We start from the raw sequence: 23,334 nt of genomic DNA on the forward strand, positions 1-23,334 counted from the left end.
CTCTCTCTCTCTCTCTCTCTCTCTCTCTCTCTCTCTCTCTCTCTCTCGTGTGTGTGTGTGTGTGTCTGTCTGTCTGTCTGGGTCTCTCTCTCTGTCTCTCTCTTTCCACATCAGTGCCTGGTGTGGGGAATGGATTAAGATGCTAAGAGATAAAAACTGATGTTAGCAGGTGGTCAGTGATTAGTCAGTAAACTGTCCTAATCCACTTCTGTTTTCTATTTCAAGTCCCAAAGTCCTTAACACCTGCCACCTGCCAGCTCCTTCCCCTACTTCACCCAAAAAGTTTCAGTTTCTTGGAAACAGATACCAGAAAAAGAGATATTGTAAGGCAGTCATGTAAATTAGCAAACGACCACAGGTAGAAAGAAATTAGCCCACAGATAAGAATCAAGGACACCCAGTCAACATTGCTAGAGCTTATGTTATCAATAGATTTAACTGCTGTATGACCTAGGCATGAGAGAGAAAAATTATCTTTTTTGCTCCTACTCTGACCTATTCAAGCTATACCCATATAGGTTGACAACTTGTCCCCCCCATCCACTTTCTCCCCCACCCCAAATTAGAGGTAAATAAAGAACCAACAAGCATACCCTGGGGAATGGCAGTGGGGAACCTTAATAGTGATACTCCAAAAAGAAAAGGATTCACCCACCTCTTCATGTTCCAGAAGGCAGCACAAAACTCAAACAGGAATAGGACCAGTTCAACATGGAACTGAGCTAAGGAGGTCATAGGATTATCAGATTATAGACTTGGAGATGGAAGGGCTCTTAATGGTCATCTAGTCTAACCCCATCATTTTATAAATAAGGAAGCTGAGGCCCAGAGAGTTGAAGGACTTGCCCATGGTCACACAGCTAATAACTGTTAGGGGCTGGATCTGAATGCAGATGTTTCTGACTTCAAATCCAGCACTCCATTCACCATGCACCACTGCCTCTCTGGGTGTGGGGAGCACGGGAAGTATCAAGCATGATAACCCAAAAGGGATCATAAGATTTAAAACTAGAAGGGGTCCAACTCTCTTAATTTTACAGATGAGAGAATCAAAAATTGGTGATTGGCCCAAGGTCACACAGGTAATGGTCCTTAGACTCCAAAGCCAGAGCTCTTTCACCAAAAGAAGGCCTCTCTATCATACTTGGGCAGCAGGAGATTTGCCCAGAGATCACCTTCAAAAGAGTAGTCAGGACACAAGCTAAAGAGGAAGGATTTAAGAAGGGAATACATGGAAAAATTGGTATAAATCTTCCCAAAAAAGAGCAGCAAAAAAAGGGATAATACATAATCAGGAGGGGCAGCACAATGTTAGGAAAAGATTACTTTCATAGATTTAAAAGTTGAATGGAAAGAATCTGTGCGGAGGGAGAGGTAAACAAAAGAAGGGTAATGAAGGCAGTAAGTACAGAAATAAGGACTCAAAAAAAAAAAAAGAAAAGAAAAGAAAAGAAAAAGAAATAAGGACTCCCAAGAGGAGGGGAAGGGTTTTTTGAGAGGAGAGATCTTGGAGTAAGGTTCAATTACTCAATTACCATGACAATTTACAATTGCCATAATAGGAGAAAGCTGACTATGACATTCCTTCAATTCCCCCTGGGCATCTAGCCCTCCAAAAACCAGAACATCAGGAACAACTTGACTGATTCATGAGTAAGCACAGCACAAGTTCAGAGAGATCATAACCTAGGTGCCCAGACCCCCATTTCAGGGCCATGTCCATTTCCTCTTGCCAAAACTCCCCATCTGGGAGCCACACCCTATTATAAAGAGTAGGGAAAGGGAACCGACATGATTCTGTATACCCCACGATACTGATTTTTGGGTAAAATTTCAAAATAGTTTTATGTAATTGCTATCCTCAAGATGGTGTCAAGAGGCCCAGATTCCACATGGGCCTCTTATTTGGATACTATGTTACGGGGTGGAGAGGACCCTGTGTTCTTGGAGGCTACGCTAGCAGAGAAAAAACTCTGGAAGTTTCTCTTCGGCTAAGAAAACTACAAAATTGTAGCTGCAGTAATGGGCTCTAGATCTGTCTTCTGAAGACAAACTTAGCTAGGGAGAAAGTACCTACACCAGGAAAACAGCAGATCCCTGAAATATTGAAGTACAAAACAGTTAGTCTCGCCCTGCTCCAAATCCACAGATGGCTGGCCCCCTTCGCCTCGGCCAGCTGTGTCCAAATTGTGTGTCCTCGGTCTCAAGAGGAAGTGCCAAGAGAATAAGGAAGAATCGGGGCAAATCCAGGGGTTGAAATGGAAAAGCAATTTTTACTGGTAATGGATGAGACGCGGCATATACATGTACAAATAACAGCAAATGCAAATTAATTGTGATAGCTAAGAAAACTGACTTCATTACGTATTTGGAAGCAAGATATTTCACATACACCCCTTTTTTTTTCCTCCCAAGACTTCTTCCTAAGCCACTAGTGAGGAATGGGGAAATATTTTAAAACTTTGCATTGTATTTTACCAAATGAGACTTAAAACGGAAGGTCTGCTTGAGTTTTGGGAGGAAAGACACATAGACGGTTCCTTAATTTAAAAATGCCAGTGACTAAGATATTATCCTCAGTTTTCCTCACCCCTATGCTTCTGCCATGGTACCTCCATACTGGGCCACCCATAAACTTTGGGGATTGTACTAAAGCAGGCATGGTCCATAATTTCATTCAGTCTTCCTGATGCCCCACAAGTGAGAAACAGATGCTTCACTTGAGAAAGAAATGTGAAAATCAAATTCTACTACAAGTCTCCAGCTCCTGAATGGGAGAGGGTCCAAAAGTTCATTTATCTGTCAGCTGCTTGAGCTCAAAACACAGTTCCCCATAGAAACGCTGGTATAAATAGCTCTTAGGTTCACAGGCTAGCCCACCAAAGCCTAGCTAACTAACTCATAATGTAGCTGTCTGAACAGAAACCTGAAGGCCCAGGTTCACATCTCAGTTCTGTCATTCAATGGCTATGTCCCTTTGAACAAGTCACCCAGCCTCTTGGAGCCTCAGTTTCCTCATTTGCAAAATGGGGGATGTTGTATCCTGAGTTTCAAGTGCAGGGAACAACTTCTCCCTTGGAGTCCACTCCTCTAGAAGAAAATTCTCTCCCTCCTATGCTAGTCTAATTCCAAGTAAAAGGGACTTCTTTTACTCCCTCATCTAGTAGACAAGGGGTTTTCTCTTTCTCTGTCCACAAATCTGACCCTTTTCTAGCGGTAAAGTGGCTTCTTCACTCTTCCTTCCCCTCTCTTTTCCCACTCCCCACAGCGGTGAGAGGGGATCAAGTCCTCCTTCCTTGTCCTGTAACATTAGCTGTAAGAAAAAGTCCCATGTTAGGAAATAGTGATGAAAAACCACCTCTGCTATAGGCAGAGGAATCCTGCAGTAGAAGCTACCTATATGCAAGGGAAATTTATGTCGGGTGCTTGCATCTGACAACCAGGAAAGTGGGAAGAGCCCAGGACTTAGATTTGAAAGGCTTGGGTTCTGATTTTGCCCATAACAGACCATGTAACCTTGGGTCAGTCAGTTTATCCTCCCTGAGATTCAGTTTTCTCATCTGTAAAAATGAAGCTAATACCACTTATGTATCCTACCTCGAAGTATTTTTGGTAAGAAGAGCTTCGTAAACTGTAGAGTGCTGTATGACTTTAGAGCTAGGTGCTCTAATGGGTAGAGTGCTAGACTCGGTCTTGGGAAGACCTGAGTTCAAGTCCTAACTGGGACATTTACTAGCTGTGTGACCTTGGGCAAGTTATTTACAACCTCTCTCAGCCTCAATTTCTCCATCTGTAAAATGGGCATAAAAATAGCACATCACAGGGTTGTTGTGAGGCTCAAATGAGATAATATCTATGAAGCATTTTACAAATCTTAAAGTGATACATCTATAAATACTAGTGATGATGATGATGATGAAGAATGTGAGCCATTACCTCTACCTGTAAGGGTGAATCTTCTTTGGGACTTTAACAAACCACTTTAAAAAAATATGTTTTCCACTCAGCTCTCTTCATGTCTATAACCTTTTTTTTTTAAAGTTTTATTGATGCCTTGTTTTTTTTCACACCCATCATTTTTCACTATATGACCCCCACACACACTCTGAGCCCTCCTGTATAATATAAAAACAGCCTAACAGAACTAACCAACAAAATAACAGCATCTGACAATGTAGATAACATTCTGGACCCAAAGTTCCCCATCCCTCAAGTACCTACTTCTACTGCTCCTTTTACTGCTTCCATCCATCAATGATTCATTTGTGATTGAGGCTATATTAGGTATTAAGGTGGACAAACCACCATTTACTGCCCCGGTGGGAGGAAGCAGAAGGAACAGGATGGAAAAGGTCAAATCCTTGACTTCCTTTGTTTATTTCAGTTTCCTCGGGTGCACCTGAATGAAACAGCTAACGATAATTGCCACTGCATATAACTGCCCACCTCCCCCATTCCTGCCCCCGCTGCCAAACCATTGTTTTGTCAAAAATATGTCCCAAAAAACACAGTGACAAGAGTCATGGACTCTTCGAGCTGGAAAGGAACTCCATTACCACCTGGCTCAACCCCTACCTGAACAAGATTCCCCTCTACAATGTGCCCAACAAGTTGCCCTCATCCAGCCTCCACTTGAAACCTCCAGTGAGGGGAACTCAACCACTCCCTCCTTACCTTTAAATAGTTCCAATTGCTGGGATATTTTCCTTAAGTCAATCCGAAATCTGCTTTTTTGCAACTTCTCTCCACTGCCTCTAGCTCTGCCCTCTCTGGCAAATTTTAATTCCTCATCCACATGTTTAAGTACACCATGTTCCCTTAAGTTTTCTCTTTTCCAGGCTAATCATTCCCACTTCCTTCAGCCTTTCCTCCTGTGGCTTGTTCTTCCTACTCTGGTTGCCATCCTGGTCACCCTTTTCTGGACATACTCTATCTTGCCTATGACTTTCCAAAAATCCAGTCCCCAGAAATGAACACAGTACTCCAGATGTGACCTGGCCAGGGCATTATGTGGCAGCTCTGTTGCCTGTCTTCTTTGTTCTGTATACCATGCTTCTTTTAATGCAGTCTAGCATCCTAGCTTTGGCCTACCTAGCATCAGATTTTTTTGGCTGACTCATGAGAAGCGTACACTCTCCAATAAAACCAAAGACCTTTTACACATAAAAAACTATTGTCTAGCCACACCTCTTCTATATCATGCTAGTAAAATTGGTTTGGGGAACCCAAGTGCAGAACTTTACACTTACTCCTATTAGGTTTCATCTTAATTGCTTTGGCCTATTGTTCTAGCCCCAAGATTTTTTGGATTCATATCCTGCCCATCCAATCTGTTAAATCCCACCAAGCTCTGCATCAATCTGCATATTTGATAAGCATACCATCTGTACCTTGATTCAAGTCACTTATGAAAAATGTTGAACAGAAGAGGACCAATCATGGATTCCTAAAGCATTCCACTAGAGACTTCTCTCTGTCCACTTGGCATCATTGTGTATACACATACCCATGCAAAAGAGGTCCAAAGAACATTTTCCTCCATGACTAGCTCAGGTTCTCAAGCCTAGGAGCCCCCATGTAGCACAGAAAATTGAAAAGGGCCAAGATTCTTCTTCTAACCAAATGAAGGAATGGAAGAATGAAATGCTGAAGTCTTAGCATAGCCTAGAAAGAGGAAATAGGACAAGCATACTTAAGCACCTACTTCAGCACCAGTGACTGAGTATCCAACAAGAATTTAACACTGATTAAAATACTTGTTATAAATTCATGTAACAAAAGAATGCTGGACTTGGAGTCAGAAAGACTTGGGCATAAGTCCCATTTTTGGAACTAACTAGCTGTATGACCAGGATTAAATCACTTAACTGTCTGGTACCTCAATTTCCTCATATGGAAATAATACCATCTATCTCACAGAGTTGTTGTAAGGCTCAATTGTTTTACTAACTTTTAAAGTATAGTCTATATAAGTCAATTAAGGTTACTACTATTATTACAACAAACATTTAGATGCTTTCAGGAGACTGGGAATTACATGTAAGACAAAGTAGCCAATCTCTGCTAAGTCCATGATCCCAATGAGACAAGATTTATTACACGTTAACATGCGCTTGCGCACGTGCAGGCGCACACACACACACACACACACACACACACACACACACACTCAGGCTAACCTATTACTATGCTTGGCTAGGTAAGCTAACATGCAAGCTTATAGAACCTGGGAGCCCACAGAATAGTGGACAATAGTTTGGCGAAAGGGCGCAAGGCCATGGCCAGAACCCAAACATGAATTTAATAGTGAGAAGACATTTTAATTTTCCCCAGGTTTTTTCAAAAACAATCTGCCCCATCAATTGAAATTATAAATATAGGCTCCTCAGCCAAAAGGAATTCCCCTTATAAAGCTACTCAGACATTTCCAAGATAGAGAAATATGAAGAGACCAGGATTTTCCACACAGACTACTGGAAGTTGATGTGGTAGTGGTTGGTTTTTTTTTTTTTTCCTCCAGTCTCCTTTCACATGCCAAGAACTTGAAAGAGATTTCTTTCTGATTCTGGGGGAAAAAAAAAAAATGCTTCCCACTACAGTGTCTGTCTTTTTTAGTTCCTTGTTTTGTCTGGATTTTTAAAGATTTAGTAGGCTAGGGAGCAGAGGCTACAAAAATCTCCAAACTGTACCTGACCGTTGAGCTGAACAAATCAAATACGCAACTAACTCTGTGGTGTAAAGAATGCTCCAGCACTTCAGGTTTAAAAAAAAATTGTCCAAAAATAGTCTTGATCTCAACTTAGAGATTAATCTCCAGTGAAGTGTCTCAGCGATCTGTCCTTGATCCTATCATCATTTGATATGGGTGAAGGCATAGATAGTATGCTTGTCAAATCTGGAGATGACATGAAGTTAGGTAGGATAGCTAATCCATTGGAACACACAGAATTCAAAAAGATCTGGATAGGCATGAAAAATGGAAAAAGCTTTAATAACATGATGATGATTAATAGTAATAATAATCATAATTAATAGTAATAAGCCCTAGTCTTCACTTTTGAAAAATTAGCTACACCCCCCTTACCTTCCAGTTTTTTGCCAACACCAAAGAGCTAAAAATTGAGGGAATGCTCAACAATGGGAAATAACTGACCAAACTAAGGCAAACAGATATAAAAGAATAATTTTGTGTTGTAAGAAATGAAGGGGATGGTCTCAGAGAACCCCAGGAAGCACTGAATAAACTGATGTAGACTGAAGTGAGCAGAATCAGGAGAGCAATTGAGAGCAATTGTCTAGATGAGAGCAAGATTATCAAAACAAACAACTTTGATTCTGATTGATGCAATGACCAACCATGATTCCAAAGAATTCATGATGAAACACGCTACCTTCCTCCAGAATGAAAGGTGAGAAACTCAGAGCACAGACAGAGATGCACATATTTTTTTGGACATGGTCAGTGCCAGAATTTGTTTTGTTTTACTATGCATGTTTGTTACAAGGGGGTCTTTTCTTTTCTTTTTCAATGGGAGGAAAGGGAGATGGGGAGGGAGGAGAAAAACAGATTTTAATTAATTAAAAGATAAAATTTTATTTACAAACTCAACTACACAAATATAAGCAGGATATATGGCTAGACTTCAGTTTTTAGAGAGGGAAAAGGAAGAGGGACAAAGGCTTTTAGTGGATTACAAAGCTGATGTGAGTCTATATGACATGTAAATGAAAAAAATTAGTGCAAACTGAGGCTACATTAATATAGCCATAGTATTTAGATGGAGACAAGAGACTTGTTTAGCTTGGCCACAGAAGGCAAAAATAGCAGCAATGGGTAGAAATTCCAAGGCAGTAGATTTTAGTTCAGCGTAAAGAAAATATTCCTAATTATTAGAACTTTCCAAAAAAAACGAAATGACCTGAATCAAAAAGTTCAGCATCATTGTACATCTTTTAAGCAAAGACTGGGCAACCATTTGTCTGGAATGTTGGAAGGAGCTCTTTAGGGATGGGCTTGAGTATCCATGGCCTCTGAGATCCCTTCCAACTAAGAGATTTGATATGATACCTTTCAGGGCCAATTTCTTTCACACAGGACAAAATAAAACCAAAAATAAAATCATCCATTTTAAAGACCACAGTCTGTACTTACGACCAGGGGCGGGAGGCAAGAAAGTGTGACTAGCTTAGATTAAGCCATTCTACATCTTGGAAAAAAGAATTCAAGAGTTGTCTACCACTTCCAGTGAGTCAGCAGCATCTTTATCTACAGAAGACAATATGTTAGAGAATCTGGATAAACAAAATTACCGGAGAGATTTTACACATACCAGGTGGCAGATGGCTCAAAGGTTTGGTTCACCTGACATGAGGAAATGTAACTCCTGTGGGCACACATGGTGAATAATTGTAGAAGTTACGTGAAGTCTTAGCAGTAACTCTACATAAAGTTTTAACCAAAATTACAGGCAGAGAGGGAAAACACCAGCAAAACTAAATGGGCTCTTTTTGGTTAAAGAGGGGGATCTCTGCTCAGGGCAGGTGGGACAATGATAGGCTTTTGCCTAGCTGGACAACCAGAAAACCTTAGCTGAGACACACTGGAGCTGGGGAATACCAAAGCTCTAAGTGGAGAGCTCTATTTCTCAGTGTTTACATAACACGCCCAGAATGAGTCACATTCCCTGAGATAAATTCTTTGCAGAGATAAAGATGGCTCAAAGTTTCATCAGCCACATAAATATGCCTGACAAATTCAGAGTTTGCTCAGGGAAAGGGGAAGGGAGGGAGAGGGGAAGAGATGGTGTGTCTGGCTTCGCTTCAAGGCCTGCTACAGAAGGACTTCTTGTTGAGCTGGAGGGATCCCCAGGTTTCAAATTCATTTGCATGGAGGTAATAGTGGAAGTCTCAAAAAAGAATGAGTTCCTCAAAGGAATAAGTGTTGAATAAGCAAAGGAGAGCCAGGATTGAGAAACACTGCTACCTTTAGTGAGTAAGGGGAGAAAAAGGAACCAGGGAAAGAAGGGAAAGAATATTAACAGTGAAAAATCACAGAGGCCAGGAAAGAGAGAGAATTAAAAAGAAAGGGGTGATCAATAATGTTAACAGCTGCAGAGAAGTAAAAAAAAGACAAGGAAAGAGGCCTTTTATATCTGATTATTAGGAAGTTCCTAGTGATCTTTGATAGGGCAGTTTCACGAGCAGTGGGGTTCAAAGGCAAAATGTTCTGGGGGTTAATGAATGAGAGAATGAGTGATAAGGAAACAGAGACAAATAGGTGTAGACTTTGGTTCTGGAAGTTTGACAGTGAAAGGAAAATAAATAGAATGGTAATTTGAAGAGCCGGCCTGGTCAAGCTAGGAGTTCTGTTTTGTTTTGTTTTCAAGATAATAGGGTCCAATACACTCTTAGACAAGGGAGATGGAGGCAGTGGAGACAGAGAGACTAAAGAGGATAGAGAGCTTGGGATGAACCTATCTATGATAGACTGTTAAGAGAACAAGGTCCCAGATTACATAAGAGCGGGAGAGATTCTGAGTTAGATATGAGGGTGGATGAGGAAGCAGGCACTGAATAGCTTCGACTTTCTCAAGAATGCTGGAGGTAAAGTCATCAGCCAAGCGTGAAGGAAAGAAGTCAAGATGAGGATTGCTATGCCTGGTCAAGCCCAAATGAGAAAGACATGATTGTATTTAACTTTCCCAAGCATATTTCAAATTAACCACATCCATCTACAATATTTCAATAGCCATCTACTAGATAACCACATTAAAAAAAATTTCATGAAAGACCACCTAGGTCAGGAGTTCTTTAACTAGGCTCCATGAACTTTTTTTTCTTAATATTTTCAACTTTTCTTTGTAAACCTATGTATTTTATCTTATACATTTAAAGACATTCAGAGAAGGGAATCATAGGCTTCAACAGACTGCCGAAGACATCTATGACACACATAAAAAAGCTTAAGAAACCTTGATCTATACTTTCTTCAAAACCCAGCTAAAATGCTACCTTCTACAGCAGGGGTGGGGAGCCCGCGCTCTCAAGGCCATGTGGCCTTCTAGGTCCTTGGGTTCTGCCTTTTGACTGAGTGCAAGTTGTATAGAACAAATCCTTTTATTAAGTTTAGATTCAATCAAAGGGCCGCACTTGAGGGCTTAGAGGGCCACTTGTGGCCCCAAGACCAAAGGTTCCCCGCCCCTGTTTTACAGGAAGCCCGTTCCAATTCTCTTAATCTTAGTGCCTTCCCCCAGTTGATTCTCTCCAAATGATCCTGTCTATATCTTGCTTATACATAGTTGTTAGCATCCAGTCTCCTCCATTAGATGAGTTCCTTGAAAGCAGGGACTGTTTTGTTGTGGGGTTGTTGATGTTTGCCTTTCTTTGTATCCCCAGGGCTTAGCGCTGTGCTCAGCACAAAGTAGGTGCTTAATCAGTATTTGTTGACTGACTGAGTCATGTTCCTACCAACAGCACTCACTGATTGGTAGATCTTTACAAACATTTCAAAAAACATTTCTCAAGTACCACTGTGTATCCAGCCCTATTCTAAGCACCAAAGAACAGAAAAAGAATTAGCAAAAAAATCATAGCTCCTGCCATCAAGGACAAAACTCCATACATCAATTTTCCCAAGGGGAGAATAACAAGGCATTATTTACTTCATGGGTACAGAGTGACTGAGAAGACTGAAGTCCCACAGGCCTCCTTCATTTGGTGGCCACAGAGAACACACAGTAGGCAAGGAGGGTGAAGAAACAGAATCATATTTCTCCCTTCTCCCCCACCAAAAATTGAAGGAGGATGATTTTTTTCTTTTGATCCTGACTTCATAGTGGTTTCACCTACAGAAGAATATAGATGCTCTAGTAGCAAACTTACCTTCACCTCTTCCCAAAAGAGCACACCTGAATGGTTTTGAGGTGGCCACTAGTCATACTGACCAAACACTCTAAGGCACCCACCTGAATCCTAGAGTCTTCTACCCCAGGGAGAGTAATTACTATGTTAAGTGCAGGTCCCAATAAAGGCCCAAGAGCCCAAGAAAAAGGAAGGTAGGTCTGGCCTCATCAATATTTAAAGAGCCACCTGCCATGGAAAAATACCTTTTTTGACAAATGAACATCTGTCTTCCTTGATGCTTTGAACCAAGAGCAGAACAAGTCATTCTTGTCCAGGATGGCATGCATGCTTGTGGCCTTAGCTAGCTGCCTCGGGCCTTGCCATTTGATCCAGAAGCAGAAAGCCCAGATATTTTAGTAAACTAGGGCAATGTTTTTACTGTATCAGGATATATGAGTGTCTTGTGAAGACCTCACTGGTATGTAGCAGGCCAGGTTTCCCCCACCACACCTCCCCCATCCCATTTCCGGGTTTGCCCTTGGATTGTTAATAAGATTACTGCTGCCCCTGTGTTATTCTATTAGCATAATTTAACACTATTTGTTGAGCCTGGCAAGTGATAAATTATGCTTGAGTTTATTAATAATAATTTGTTTTTCAGTCGTGTCCAACTCTTCATGACTCCATTTGGGGTTTTCTTGGCAAAGATACTGGAGTGGTTTGCCATTTCCTTCTCCAGTTCATTTTACAGATGAGGAAACTGAGGCAGAGTTAAGTGACTTGCCCTGGGTCACCTAGCTAGTAAGTGTCTGACACCAGATTTGAACTCAGATCTTCCTGTTTTCTAGTCATGCACTTTAGCTGTTGTACTCTTTCAATCCATGATTTAACACTTAAGTTTTTAAATCCTTTTTGTTTTTTTTTTTTACACCACAGTCATTTCTATACATACCCCACTCCCATTCTAAACACTCAGAACCAAGGAAAAACATCAAGTAAAACTACTGTAAATTGATTGTATCTACTAAGAGGACAGTGTGCCTCATTACCCATTTTCTTAGAGTGAGGTGGTTTACTGTGATTAATCAGAGTTTAGCTGCCCTTTGACATTGTTTTTTATTAACACTGTGGTAGTCTTTGGACTACTTTGACACTTTGATGAGCTAAAGTTTCCCTATGAGAACAGATGCCACTGGTACGGGATGATCGCAAGGACCATCAAACAGTTTTTGGAACCTCGGATTCTAGTTCCAGCTCTGCCACGACTTGCTGTGCAGCCTTGGGCCAAGTCATTTCCCTTCTCTGAGGCTCAGTGTCCTGATCTATAAAAATGAGGGAAGACTAGCACTGGTGTGCTATTTCACAACAAGTCACCAAGCTAGGAAAGAAGCATCAGCCTAGACAGATCCAACCAATTTATGGATGACTGAGAAGTGAGTGCCCCGTAAGGGTCGTTGTAACATCAGCAGATGACGATCAAGTCAGGGATTCTTCAAGGTATTGGGAAAAATGACAAATGGTACCTCCCTCTCCCCATCCCCAAATCTCATCCCACAGGGCTACAGGAAGTAAAAGTGACTTTTCCTCACTTTCCCTTACCCAATTTACCCCATTCCTAAACTTATAACATGAGAAACAAATTCTAAGCCAACAAAATACTGACTTAATAATGTATTCCAAACCAATGGGAATCTCACACATCCCAGACAATTTAGCATGCGACATTTAGGGGTGACATATAAGACCACCCAAAAGGTTCCCCAGCCACCACCAGCACCCAACAATGGAGTCCTCCTTGAATCTATTTAAACTTTCACGAACACCTCTCAAGGTAATAGTTTCCACAGAGAAATGGACTTGGAGTTAGGAAGACCTGGCTTGGAATCCCACCTCCAACACTAACTAGCTATGTGGCCCTGGGTGAGTCCATTAATCTCTTGGAGCCTCATTTTCCTCATCTATAATATCCAGATGATAATAGTGCCCACCCCTGAAAGGTTGTGAGGATCAAATGACTTAATATATATATAATATATACATATATATATGTAAAAGGTTGCACAAAACTTTAAGTGTTATAAATGTAAACTTAAAAAAAAAACTAAGTATGCAAAGTAATATTGGTACTAAAAAAATAAGCCTTTGTTGTGACAGTATCAGGATGCAATTCAGATCACTCTATTTCTCTTGAAGTCTGGATCTAGTTCATAGTTCATCTGCAAAGTTTATGCAACACACAGACACATATTATATACATATTCTTCTATGTATTATATGATATATGATTATATGATATATGATACAATTATTATACTATATATGACATATAATTATAGCTATTCCCTCCAGGCTAGAATAAGCAGTTGGATGCACAACCCAAAGAGTTGGTACACATGTATGTTTGTATGTGGATGTGTGTGTGTGTATACTAATATAGAGATAGATGACACACATGGACATATGCTGATACATACAACTATATACTTATATATACATATGTATCATAGCCAGAGTTTGTGTGAGTATAAATATATATACATATGTAATATTCTATATACATATGTACACAATATATACCCATATGATATATATACTATAAATGTATATATGTATATATCATATTCTGTGTGTGTATATATGTACACACACAAACTTTGGCTATGATATATATTATATATACATATGTGTATGTATATATCAGCATATATCCATTTGTATCAACATTATGTGTGTGTATCCTAGCCTGGACAATAGGCATTTTTCATCCATTTGGTTTTTCCTGTGTAGATAAGCCAAATATTTTTCAGTTACTTGGGTTATAAGAGAAAGAGTGCTGGATTTGGAGTCAAAAGACCTGGGTTCAAATCCTAATTTTGCTGTTTACTACTAGATGAGAACACTAAAGCCCAGAGAAAAGAAACAATTTACCTCTCTGGGCCTCAATTTTCTCAAATGCAAAAAAAATAAGGAGGTTGGACTACATGAACTTTCAATCCAGCTGTGAATAATAATATTGTGAATAATAATATAATCATATTATCCTATCACTTTTAAGGGGCTCTACAGTGTTCTAGGGTTTGATGCAATCAGCACAATTTCATCCACCAACAGAAGCATCTGGAAGACCTCCTATCTATAGGTAACTTATTCCATATGGACTCTTCATGAAACCTTCCCCATGGCAGGGACAAACACCTTTTTCAAGCAGTATCAGAGTAAATTAAACTTTCATTTTATGTCTGACTTTGATCGGTATTCATTACATTCATACCTTTCATAGTTTTATAGACTTTAACCACGCCTTCCCTTTGACTGTCTGAAAGACAAACCGACCCTGAAAACTCCTAAAAATATCTAGGATGAAAACATGAAAAATGATCTGCTCCTGAGAGGAGTGATTGACTCTGTAATCCCAGACACAGGCACTGGGAAATTTTTACATTCTTAAGACCAGGTAATGGCATACAAGCTGTCCCAAAAGTCTTAGTCCCAATAGTTTGAGACACCCAGTATTTAAGAATTGTCACCTCTTCTTGATGATTAAAATGGAATCCTCACTGAAGGATATACCCCTAGTAATTCTCTGACGCATGCCATGTACTCCAGGAAATTAAAGGGATCAAAACAAAATTATTGAAAGCCAGCAATGCCCTAAATGCTTAATTAGAGAGCTATCCATCCAAATTCATTCATTTTGAATAATTTATTCAGCATTGTGCTGAGGTCTGAGAATACGAAAATAACTCCTTAAACTCCTGGAGCATATATATCAGTACAGAAAATGAGGTAACACTAGCAACTGCAATGTAAACTAGAACGCGGTAAGTGCATAGCAAAGCAAAAACAAAGGCAGCTGGAGTGGTCTTCTCATGACCTGAATTTGGTAATACATTTATCAGATTACACTACACATCTGGCTATCACCTCATCCCAAACTGTCTCTTCTGTGGAAACCCAGAGCTCTACATTTTTTAAAGCAAGTCTTTACTCATCCACCACAAACTCTTGTGGAGAGAACTGCTGGGAGGGCCTCATCCTTTTTTCCAAAGAAACTTAAGATTAGAGGCAGAGACCCAAGAGGTGGAGCCTGCAGGGTCATTTTGCAAAAAAAGTTTCAAATATCCTGGCACTGATCTTATTAAAAGAACCACGAAGGGGAAGTGGCCCAACTATCTTATTTTCTTATTGGTGTCTTATATTTTCCCCTCCCCTTGAATTACAAACTTCTGTATTTACCAGGAAAGAAACAAAGAGATCACAAGTAAAGTGGCCTTCTCTATATGGGCTGCTCAAACAGTCTCACTTCATAATTTCGAAACAAAATCCATGCCTGATGACAATCCCTAAAAGGGTCTCCAAACTCCCCAGTGTAAGGGACCTGGTGAAATCTTGGGGGAATTCATTTCTGAAATCTCCAGTTGACTCACATTTTCCATACTGTTGCTCTGGTCTTCGTTTTCTGAGCTGCAGAACCTCAAAAGCCAAAAAGTAGTACAGCCTCGCCCTAGAACTTAGCCTGACTCTTCAAACAATACAGAAAATTATCTTAAAAGGAGGAAGGGAGAGGAAGAATGAGAGAAATGGCGGAATGGTCCTACTTTTTCCGTCTTAGTATCACAGCTTTCGTTTAGATATATATGTGGACTGTGTCTTTTGCTATCCTATCATCAACATTCATCAAAGTTGCAACATTACTTTTAAAACAGTGTTAATGATACCAAACCATCCCTACCTACTGAGAGCAGTAAAGTGAGATTCCAGATGTGAAAGTGATTTGAGGAGGAAAAAAAATAACCGCCTGACAAAGGCAAGGTATTGTGATTGAGCGTGCCAGCTACCTTTATTTTACTCAAATAAATAAAATTACACCTCTCCCCAGGCTTTTCCCTTGCAATGCCCCCTTGCCCAGCTTACGTCTTGCTTGCTTTCCACTCATCCTACTTCCAGCTGTTCTCTTTGGAGACATCCTCCTCCCTGCCCCCGCCCTCCCCGAGCAGCCGGCCCCGTGGGCACCCAGGGACCCCGTGGGAGCTCTGTGAACCCTTGCCCGCCTCCTCACCGTGTTGTACATCAGGTTGTCGGAGTCCACGGGCTCTGACAGCTCGCTGAGCTTGCGATCCCAGTGCAACAGGTTCTGCTCCCCGCTCTCCAGCACCTCCATGGTGGGACGGGGAGCCAGCTGAGCCGAGACTGTGGCGAGGAAGCGGGAGGGGGCGGGGAGGACCTGGCACAGCTGGAGGCAGACGGGCACCGAGGATACCAAGTTCCAGCGTGCGCGTGTCTCGCCTGGGGATCAGGGCTTTAATCTCTGAAGAGGAAAAGGACCCTCTCCTCCTGACAGAGGAGAAAGAGGAAAAACTTTCCTCCCGGGGTCACTAGAGAAAGGAAAGTGCCTGGGAGCAGGCTGGAGCAGGAAAGGAGACAGGCTGCCCGAACCCAGGACGCAGGATAGAAGGACTTAAGGGGTGGACGCCCGTCCGAAGTGCAAAGAGGAGGGGGCGTCTCATCCCAAAAGGATTCTCTTTACGTATCGCAACATCTTCAGCTCCCTCAACTTTTCCACAGCTGGTCAAAACTCGAAATTCACTCCCTACTCTACTTTGCTTCTGACTCAAGTCTCGGCTGAAGACTCCACCTCCTCTCAGAGATAAGAACCAATCGGGTTAGCGCTTGGTAGATATGACCCAATCAGTGGTCCACTTCTTCTCCTCGTCCCGCCTACACAGGCGGAGAGAGAGGGAGCTCCACCGCCCAGACTAAGGAATGTGGGAGGGGATTCCCGGTTTGACATCACTGGGGAACTCCTCCTCCTGGAGCCCCAGATCAGGGGTGGAGTTTTTCACTGGGAGCCAATGGAATGACACGACCCAGGGGTAACAGACAGGAAAGAAAACCACTGGAGACTGGGAAGCTTTGAGCCAATGACCAATGAAATAGGGACAAGAATCCCTTTTTTTGTTTTGTTTTGTTTTTTGTTTTTTGTTTTTTGTTTTTTAAAAGAACGGGGGCGAGCTGTGCTTCCGCTCGAATTAACCTAATCCAGTAAGGGAAGGCAGAGGAGGCTTTGAAACTGCAAAGGTTTGAGACTAGTTAAATGTCCTGATTTTATACCGTGATATGTTATAGCTTCCGAAGGGCTTTGGCTTCCTTTAACTCATTTATTTTATTAAAATAAATTTATTAAATATTTATTAAAAATATTTTGTTTTATTGATATTTAATTTTATTTTAAACTTTTCATTAAAATAATAATACATTTACGATTTGTTTCCACAATTAGACAATATCCACAATGTGTTTCAATTTTATTGTGAACACTAACCTCCAGCTGTCCTCTCCTTCCCATTTTCTCTCTTCTAGGACCTCGTTCTATTGACTGAATAGCGGAATGGGGTAGGGAACAATTTGTAAGGTCCTAGCTCCTTGCCCTCAAAGAGCTTATACTCTACTCTATACAGTAGAGGATATTAAAAAAAAAAGACTTTGTGAATAAATATATACAAATTAGATTATGGCAAATTCCTAAGACTAGTAGGAGGAATCAAATAACAGGTCCCTTCTACTGGGGAAGTAAAAATGGATGATGGATGGATGGACGGCCAGACAGAGAGACAGAGAGACAGAGAGGGAGAGCATTTATTAAGTCTTACCATGTTCCAGGCTCTGTGTGAATCACAAGAGATACAAATGTAAGCAAGCAAAATAGTCCCCATCCAATTAGAATAATGGATGGAGACAGTGCATTAAGGGGAGTTAGAAAATGGTAGGGACAAGGAGAAGATTTCACAAGAGGTAACATTTGATCTGGGTTTTGAAGGACAGGTAAAAGGTCAGTATTGAAATTCCTCTCCCTAAGATGAACATGATCTCTTTATTCCCTTTTCCCTTTCTTCTTCCTTCTTGAACTCTCTGCAGCCTTTGATACTACCTACCATCCCCTGCTGGATACTGCCTTCAGGGAGAATCTGTGTAATACGTTTTAGATTAATGTCTGATGACACCTTAACATTCCACTCATACACTAAGTGATCATTCCCCTTGTCACCTTAATTTGGACTGACTTTGTACCTTCTCTTTTCTCGTCAAATCTCTTACACAACCCCTCCCCCCACCTTCTCAACTAAGGACATCACCTCATATTTCCCCTGAAAAATTGAGGCCATCTATCTTGAGCTCCTTTTTCTGCCCTTCTTTTCATGTCAAATCCACCTGACATTATTCCTCATTAATTCACCCTTCATCCGAGCCTCTGGTGATGCCATAGCATTTCTCCTTATCAAATTCTCTAAATAAGATCAAACTCTCTAAATGAACCCATCCACTCCCATCTTCTCTAGCAAATTACCCCCAATATCACCCCTTCTCTCTCTTTAATCTTCAGTCTCTCCCTACTTACTGGTTCCTTCCCTGCTTTTTACACAAACACTCAAGTTTTTCCTATCCATAAAACCATTCTTCAAAATATTACTCTCCTCCTCACCCCCACCCCACCCCAATGACTGTCCCAAGTCTCTTCGCCTTTTCTCAGCTAAATTCCTTGAAAAATCCATCTACCATTGGAACTTCCTCTTCCTCTCTTCTGAACTTTTCATTATGGCTTACAACCTTATCATTCAACCACAATTGCTCTATCCAAAATTACCAGTGATCTTTTATTTGCCAAATCTAATGACCCATTCTTAATACTCATCCTTCTTGACCTCTTTGCAGTTGACTGCTGACCTTCTCCTGGGTATCCTCTCTTCCCTGGATTTTTGTGACACTGCTCTTTCTTGGTTCTCCTACTTTTATTGACTATTCCTCAGTCTCTTTTGCTGAATCTTTATACATACCATGCCCACTTATGGTGGCTCTGCCTCAAAGTTCTATCCTGGGACCCTTTCCTTTTTTTCTCTGTACTTCCTTTCTTACTGATTTCTTCAGATCCTAACTCATAGGTTCATTCTTCACCTCTTTCCATATGATTTCCAGATCTATATATGCAGTTTATTTCTTGAGGTCCAGTCCCAAATCACCAGCTCCCTCCTAGGTGGTTCAAAAAAGATGTGACTTAGGCATCTCAAACTCAAGATATTCAAAACCAAAACTATTACCTTTCCCCTAAAACTCACCTCTCTTCTGAGCTTCCTTATTACTTCTGAGATAATCACTATCCTTCAGGTCACCCAGGTTTGCAACTTCAGTGTCATACTCAACTCCGTATTTCCATCGGTCAATCATTTGCCAAATTTTGTCGTTTCTCCTGTCTCGACGTCTCTTTATAGCCATCGCCTTCTCTCTAGTTGCACAGTCCCCCACCTAGTTCAGGCCTTCATCATCTCTTACCTGGACTATTGCAATAGCCTCCTAATTGGTCTTCCTGCCTAAAGACTCTTTCCATTCCAGTCCATCCATCACTCAGCTACCCAAGTGGTTTTCCTAAAATGTAGATCCTTCCAAATCATCCCCACTCAATAAACTCCAGTGACTCCCTATTACATCCAGAACCAAATGTAAGCTTCTCTGTTTGGTACTGAAAACCCTTCACAACCAGGCCCTTTCCTATCTGACAGTCTTCTCACACTTTATTCTCCTGCATGAGTTCTTAGTCCTACTGTACTGGCCTCCTCCCTATTTTTCACACAAGACCATCTATCTCCCACCTCTGTGCCTTTGTACTAGCTGTCCATCCTGGAATGACTTCCCTCCTTACTCCTGCTTCTTAAAAGCCTAAGACAGCTCAAGAGTCACCTTCTGCAGAAGCTGGTTCTTCTTCCCTACCACTCCACAACTGCTGGTGCCTTTTCCTCTAAAGTTATCTTGTATCTACTTTGTATTTATCTTGCATATACCTGTATATATACATGTTATCTGTTATCTCCCCTATTAGAATGAAAGTTCCTTCAAGGAAGTTATCTTTATTTCTTTGTGGCCTGAGCACTTAGTGTATGCCTTGTACCTAAAGGGCATTTAATAAATGCTTGTTGTTGACTGATTTTAGATTCTTTCGGTTTCATACTCATCGCTGGGGATCAAAGAGGCAGCTAGTGGATATTAGTGGTGGGGCTGAAGTCAGGAAGACCTGAATTCAAATCCAATTTCCCACACTTACTCACTAGCTGTGTGATCCTGGTCAAGTCACATAATCTCCATTTGTCTCAGTTTCCTCAACTGTAAAATAAGGATAATAATAGCACCTACCTCCCAGATTTGTGAGGGTCAGGTGAAGTAACGTTTGTAAAGCGCTTAGCCCACTGTCTGACACAAAGTTGGAGCTTAGTAGACGCTTGCTTGCTTGCTTCCTTCCAAAGCTCATACATTGAGAGTTAGAAGGGACCTTAGAGGCCATCTAGGGCTCCTTTATTTTATAGATGAACACACTGATTCCCAGAGAATATTAACATTCTGATCTTTCTCACCTCTCCACAGAATGTGAGGATGCCAAGAAACTTGGCATAAAATGTTTGAAACACCTATTTCAGCAGCTTCCTCTGTCTGCTATATTTTTGCTTCAGCTTGGAGAAAGTCTGTCGAACAATGCTCTTTTGAGTTCCCCCCAAAAGCCAGTTATTTTCCCGTCCTTTATGTCATACTTCTGCTTTTGGTACCCATAATCCCTGCTCTAATCAAACTTCCTAGCAGGATGTGAAATTAATCATTTAATCAGTGTTTAGTGGCATCAGCGGAACAGTTGCTGACGCAACTCCCCACTTGGGTGAGCCTTGGTAGCCTACTTCTAGCAAAATCCTGATGATGCATAATGCAGGTGCCACTGAAAGATGTAAGGATGTGTGGATGACCTGTAATTGGTTTTGGTCTACTAGCCAGGTGGTTAGGAGAAGCCTTTTGGATTAACTGCATAGATGGAGATAGAATGTACTAGCTGTGAGAGCCTTGACTTTTCCCTTCAGCTGCTCACTCTTACTCTGACTCCTTCACTGAGGACATTTAGTGAGAGTTAGTGCTTTAAGGGGAGAGTCTTTGGGCCCTCCTCGTCAAGCCTGGTGCGTGGCTCCATGAAACAGGTCTTAGTCCTTTCTTTCAATGCTTGTTATTCTCCATTTTCAAAGAAAGGATTGAGACTCCAACCTTCTGCTTTCAAAAGGTCAGGAAAGTGAGCTATAGTTTTATGGGCTTCCAAAAGTCTCAGTATCCTGGTTTCATACCCAGCTTAGCATTGATGCCTTGCTTTTTTGGGGGGGCTTTTTAAATAAATTAATTTATTTTGAATTATCAACAATCACTTCCATAAGCTTTTGAGTTTTAAATTTTTCTCCCCCTCCCTCCCCATGCCAGTGCGAAATCTGATATAGGCTATACATATACATTCCTATTAAACATTTTTTCACATTAGTGATGTTGTAAGTAAGAATTAGAGCTAATAGGAGGAACCACCAGAATGAGGAAATAAAACACAACACAAGAAAAAAATAGCAAATAGTATGCTTCAATGATGCCCTGCTTTTTCAAGCAGGGAGTGACCTTTGGGACCCATCCAACTGTAGCTAAGATGAACACTCATCTGGCATGAATGTCACAACTGGACATGAACTTGGTGAGATCAATGTTTTTTAGAAACTGTGCTAAGTCTGAAACTTTCCTCCCCAGAGACTGAGGTAGTGTAAGGCAGAATGCACCCTGAAGCGTTGAGGGAAATGTTTGTACTTTTATTCCTTCTGCATCTTTGAAGAAATGTCTTTTTGCATAAGTTAATTGATATTAAATGGGTAAATAGAACTGGGGTGCTACTCATTGTCACCTAAGAGTGAGGAAAATACAACCAGTGGAAGCTTGATCCAGTGACATTAGAAAAAAGGTACCCCAAGCTCCTCATGGTACCTCTAGGAACCTTTGAGAGAGATGTAGCCATGTGGCCCTGGGATAATTGTCTCGAATATAAGATTGGGGTGAGGAACCTGCAGCCTCAAGCCACATGTGGCCTTCCAGGTCCTTGGGTGCAGCCTTTTGACTAAGTCCAAGTTTTACAGAACAAATCCTTCTATTAAGGGGATTTGTTTTGTGAGGTTTGGATTTGGTCAAAGGGCTGCACTTGAGGACCTAGAGGGCCACATGTGGCCTCGAGGCTGCAGGTTTCCCACCCCTTGTTAGGTACATCAGTTTCTACTCTCAATCTTTTAAAAATATCATTGTTAACCCACACTAAAAAATGGTTAGCTTAATAAAACCTTTGTCTCAAAGGTCAGTAAAAAAGTAGTCCAAAATTTGTATTAAACTTCAGTCCTCAAAAGTCTAATAGATCTCAATACCACCAGTCCAGAAAATCTACTCTTCGACTCATTTAGGGTCCTGACATCAGAGAGTCACAGAAAGTGAATGAGGTCATTTTCTGTCTAGCCAAAAACTGGCCAAAACCCCCTTCTGCAGATCTCAGCAACCAAACACCCAGTTTCTACTGGAACACACCTACTGAAGTGGAACCTATCTTCCAAGTAGCCCCCATTCCATTTTTGATAGGATGTAAACTTGAGGGCAGGGACAATTTTATTTATATCTTTGTGGGTCCCCAGTGCCTAGCAACATAGTGTGCCATATAATAAACACTTGGTTGCTTGATTTTAGATTATTTGAATCATTTTACAAAATATTTTATTGATGCCTTTTGGTTTTTTACTCCACTGATACTTTTCAACACTTCCCTTACCCTTATAAAAATGCTTCCTTATAACGAAGAAGCAAAATGAACTAATACAACAAGGTAGTCCAACAGTACGTGCAATTTTGCCATAAAAGTAGTATATCGCCTCTCTACCCAGAGGAAGGAAGAGTGTTTCATCTTTAGTATTCTGGAGCCAAGACTTGGAATAGCACTGATTGTTGGGAAGTTTTTCCTTACCTTAAGCTTAAATTTACCTCTCTGAGACTTCTACTCATTGTTCCTATTTCTGTCTCCTGGGTCCCTGTTGTTGTTCAGTTGTGTCTGACTCTTTGTGACGCATTTGGGGTTTCCTTAGCAAAGATGCTGGAGTGGTTTGCCATTTCCTTCTCCATCTCATCTAACAAACTAGGAAACTGAGACAAACAAGGTTAAGTAAATTGCCCAGGGTCACACAGCTAGTAAGTGTCTGAGGTCCCATTTGAATTCAAGTCTTCCGGATTCCAGGCCCATCCCTCTATCCACTGCACCACCTAATGGCCCTTTTCTAAACTGTAGCCATTCAAGTACTTGAAGACAGCAATTAAGTTTCCCCTAAGTTTTTTCTTCTCCAAGATGAATATACCTAGTTCCCTTCATCAAACTGTGTATAACATGGTAACGGTCAGTCCCTTCACTCCTTTGGTCCCCTTCTCTGCACGTACTTTGCCTGCTCATTGTTTTTCCTGTGTCACCCAGAACGCAGCACAGCATTCCAGTTATAACTTGATCAGGACAAAATGATGAACTATTACCTCCCATGTTGTGGATACCATGCCTTTCAATGAAGCTTAAAAGTCTTAGAATTTTTTGCCCATTGCATCACTCTGTTGATTAATATTGAGCAGTCCACTAAAACT

General features: G+C 41.1%; 1 protein-coding gene across 2 annotated transcripts in view; it reads right to left on the reverse strand.

Annotated features, from left to right (window-relative positions):
* The window catches only part of CREB3L2 (cAMP responsive element binding protein 3 like 2), a 164,596-nt gene extending 148,132 nt beyond the window's left edge, over positions 1–16,464 (reverse strand). For both annotated transcript variants that reach the window (XM_027842331.1, XM_027842330.1), the window contains exon 1: positions 15,902–16,464. In XM_027842331.1, coding sequence (XP_027698132.1) covers positions 15,902–16,003 — 102 coding nt within the window. In that variant the 5' untranslated portion in view covers positions 16,004–16,464. The remainder of the gene's footprint in view (positions 1–15,901) is intronic.
* Between the last annotated feature and the right edge of the window lie 6,870 nt (positions 16,465–23,334).

The sequence above is a fragment of the Vombatus ursinus genome, unplaced genomic scaffold (assembly GCF_900497805.2).
Source record: "Vombatus ursinus unplaced genomic scaffold, bare-nosed wombat genome assembly UNPS02014870.1, whole genome shotgun sequence".
NCBI lineage: Eukaryota > Metazoa > Chordata > Mammalia > Diprotodontia > Vombatidae > Vombatus > Vombatus ursinus.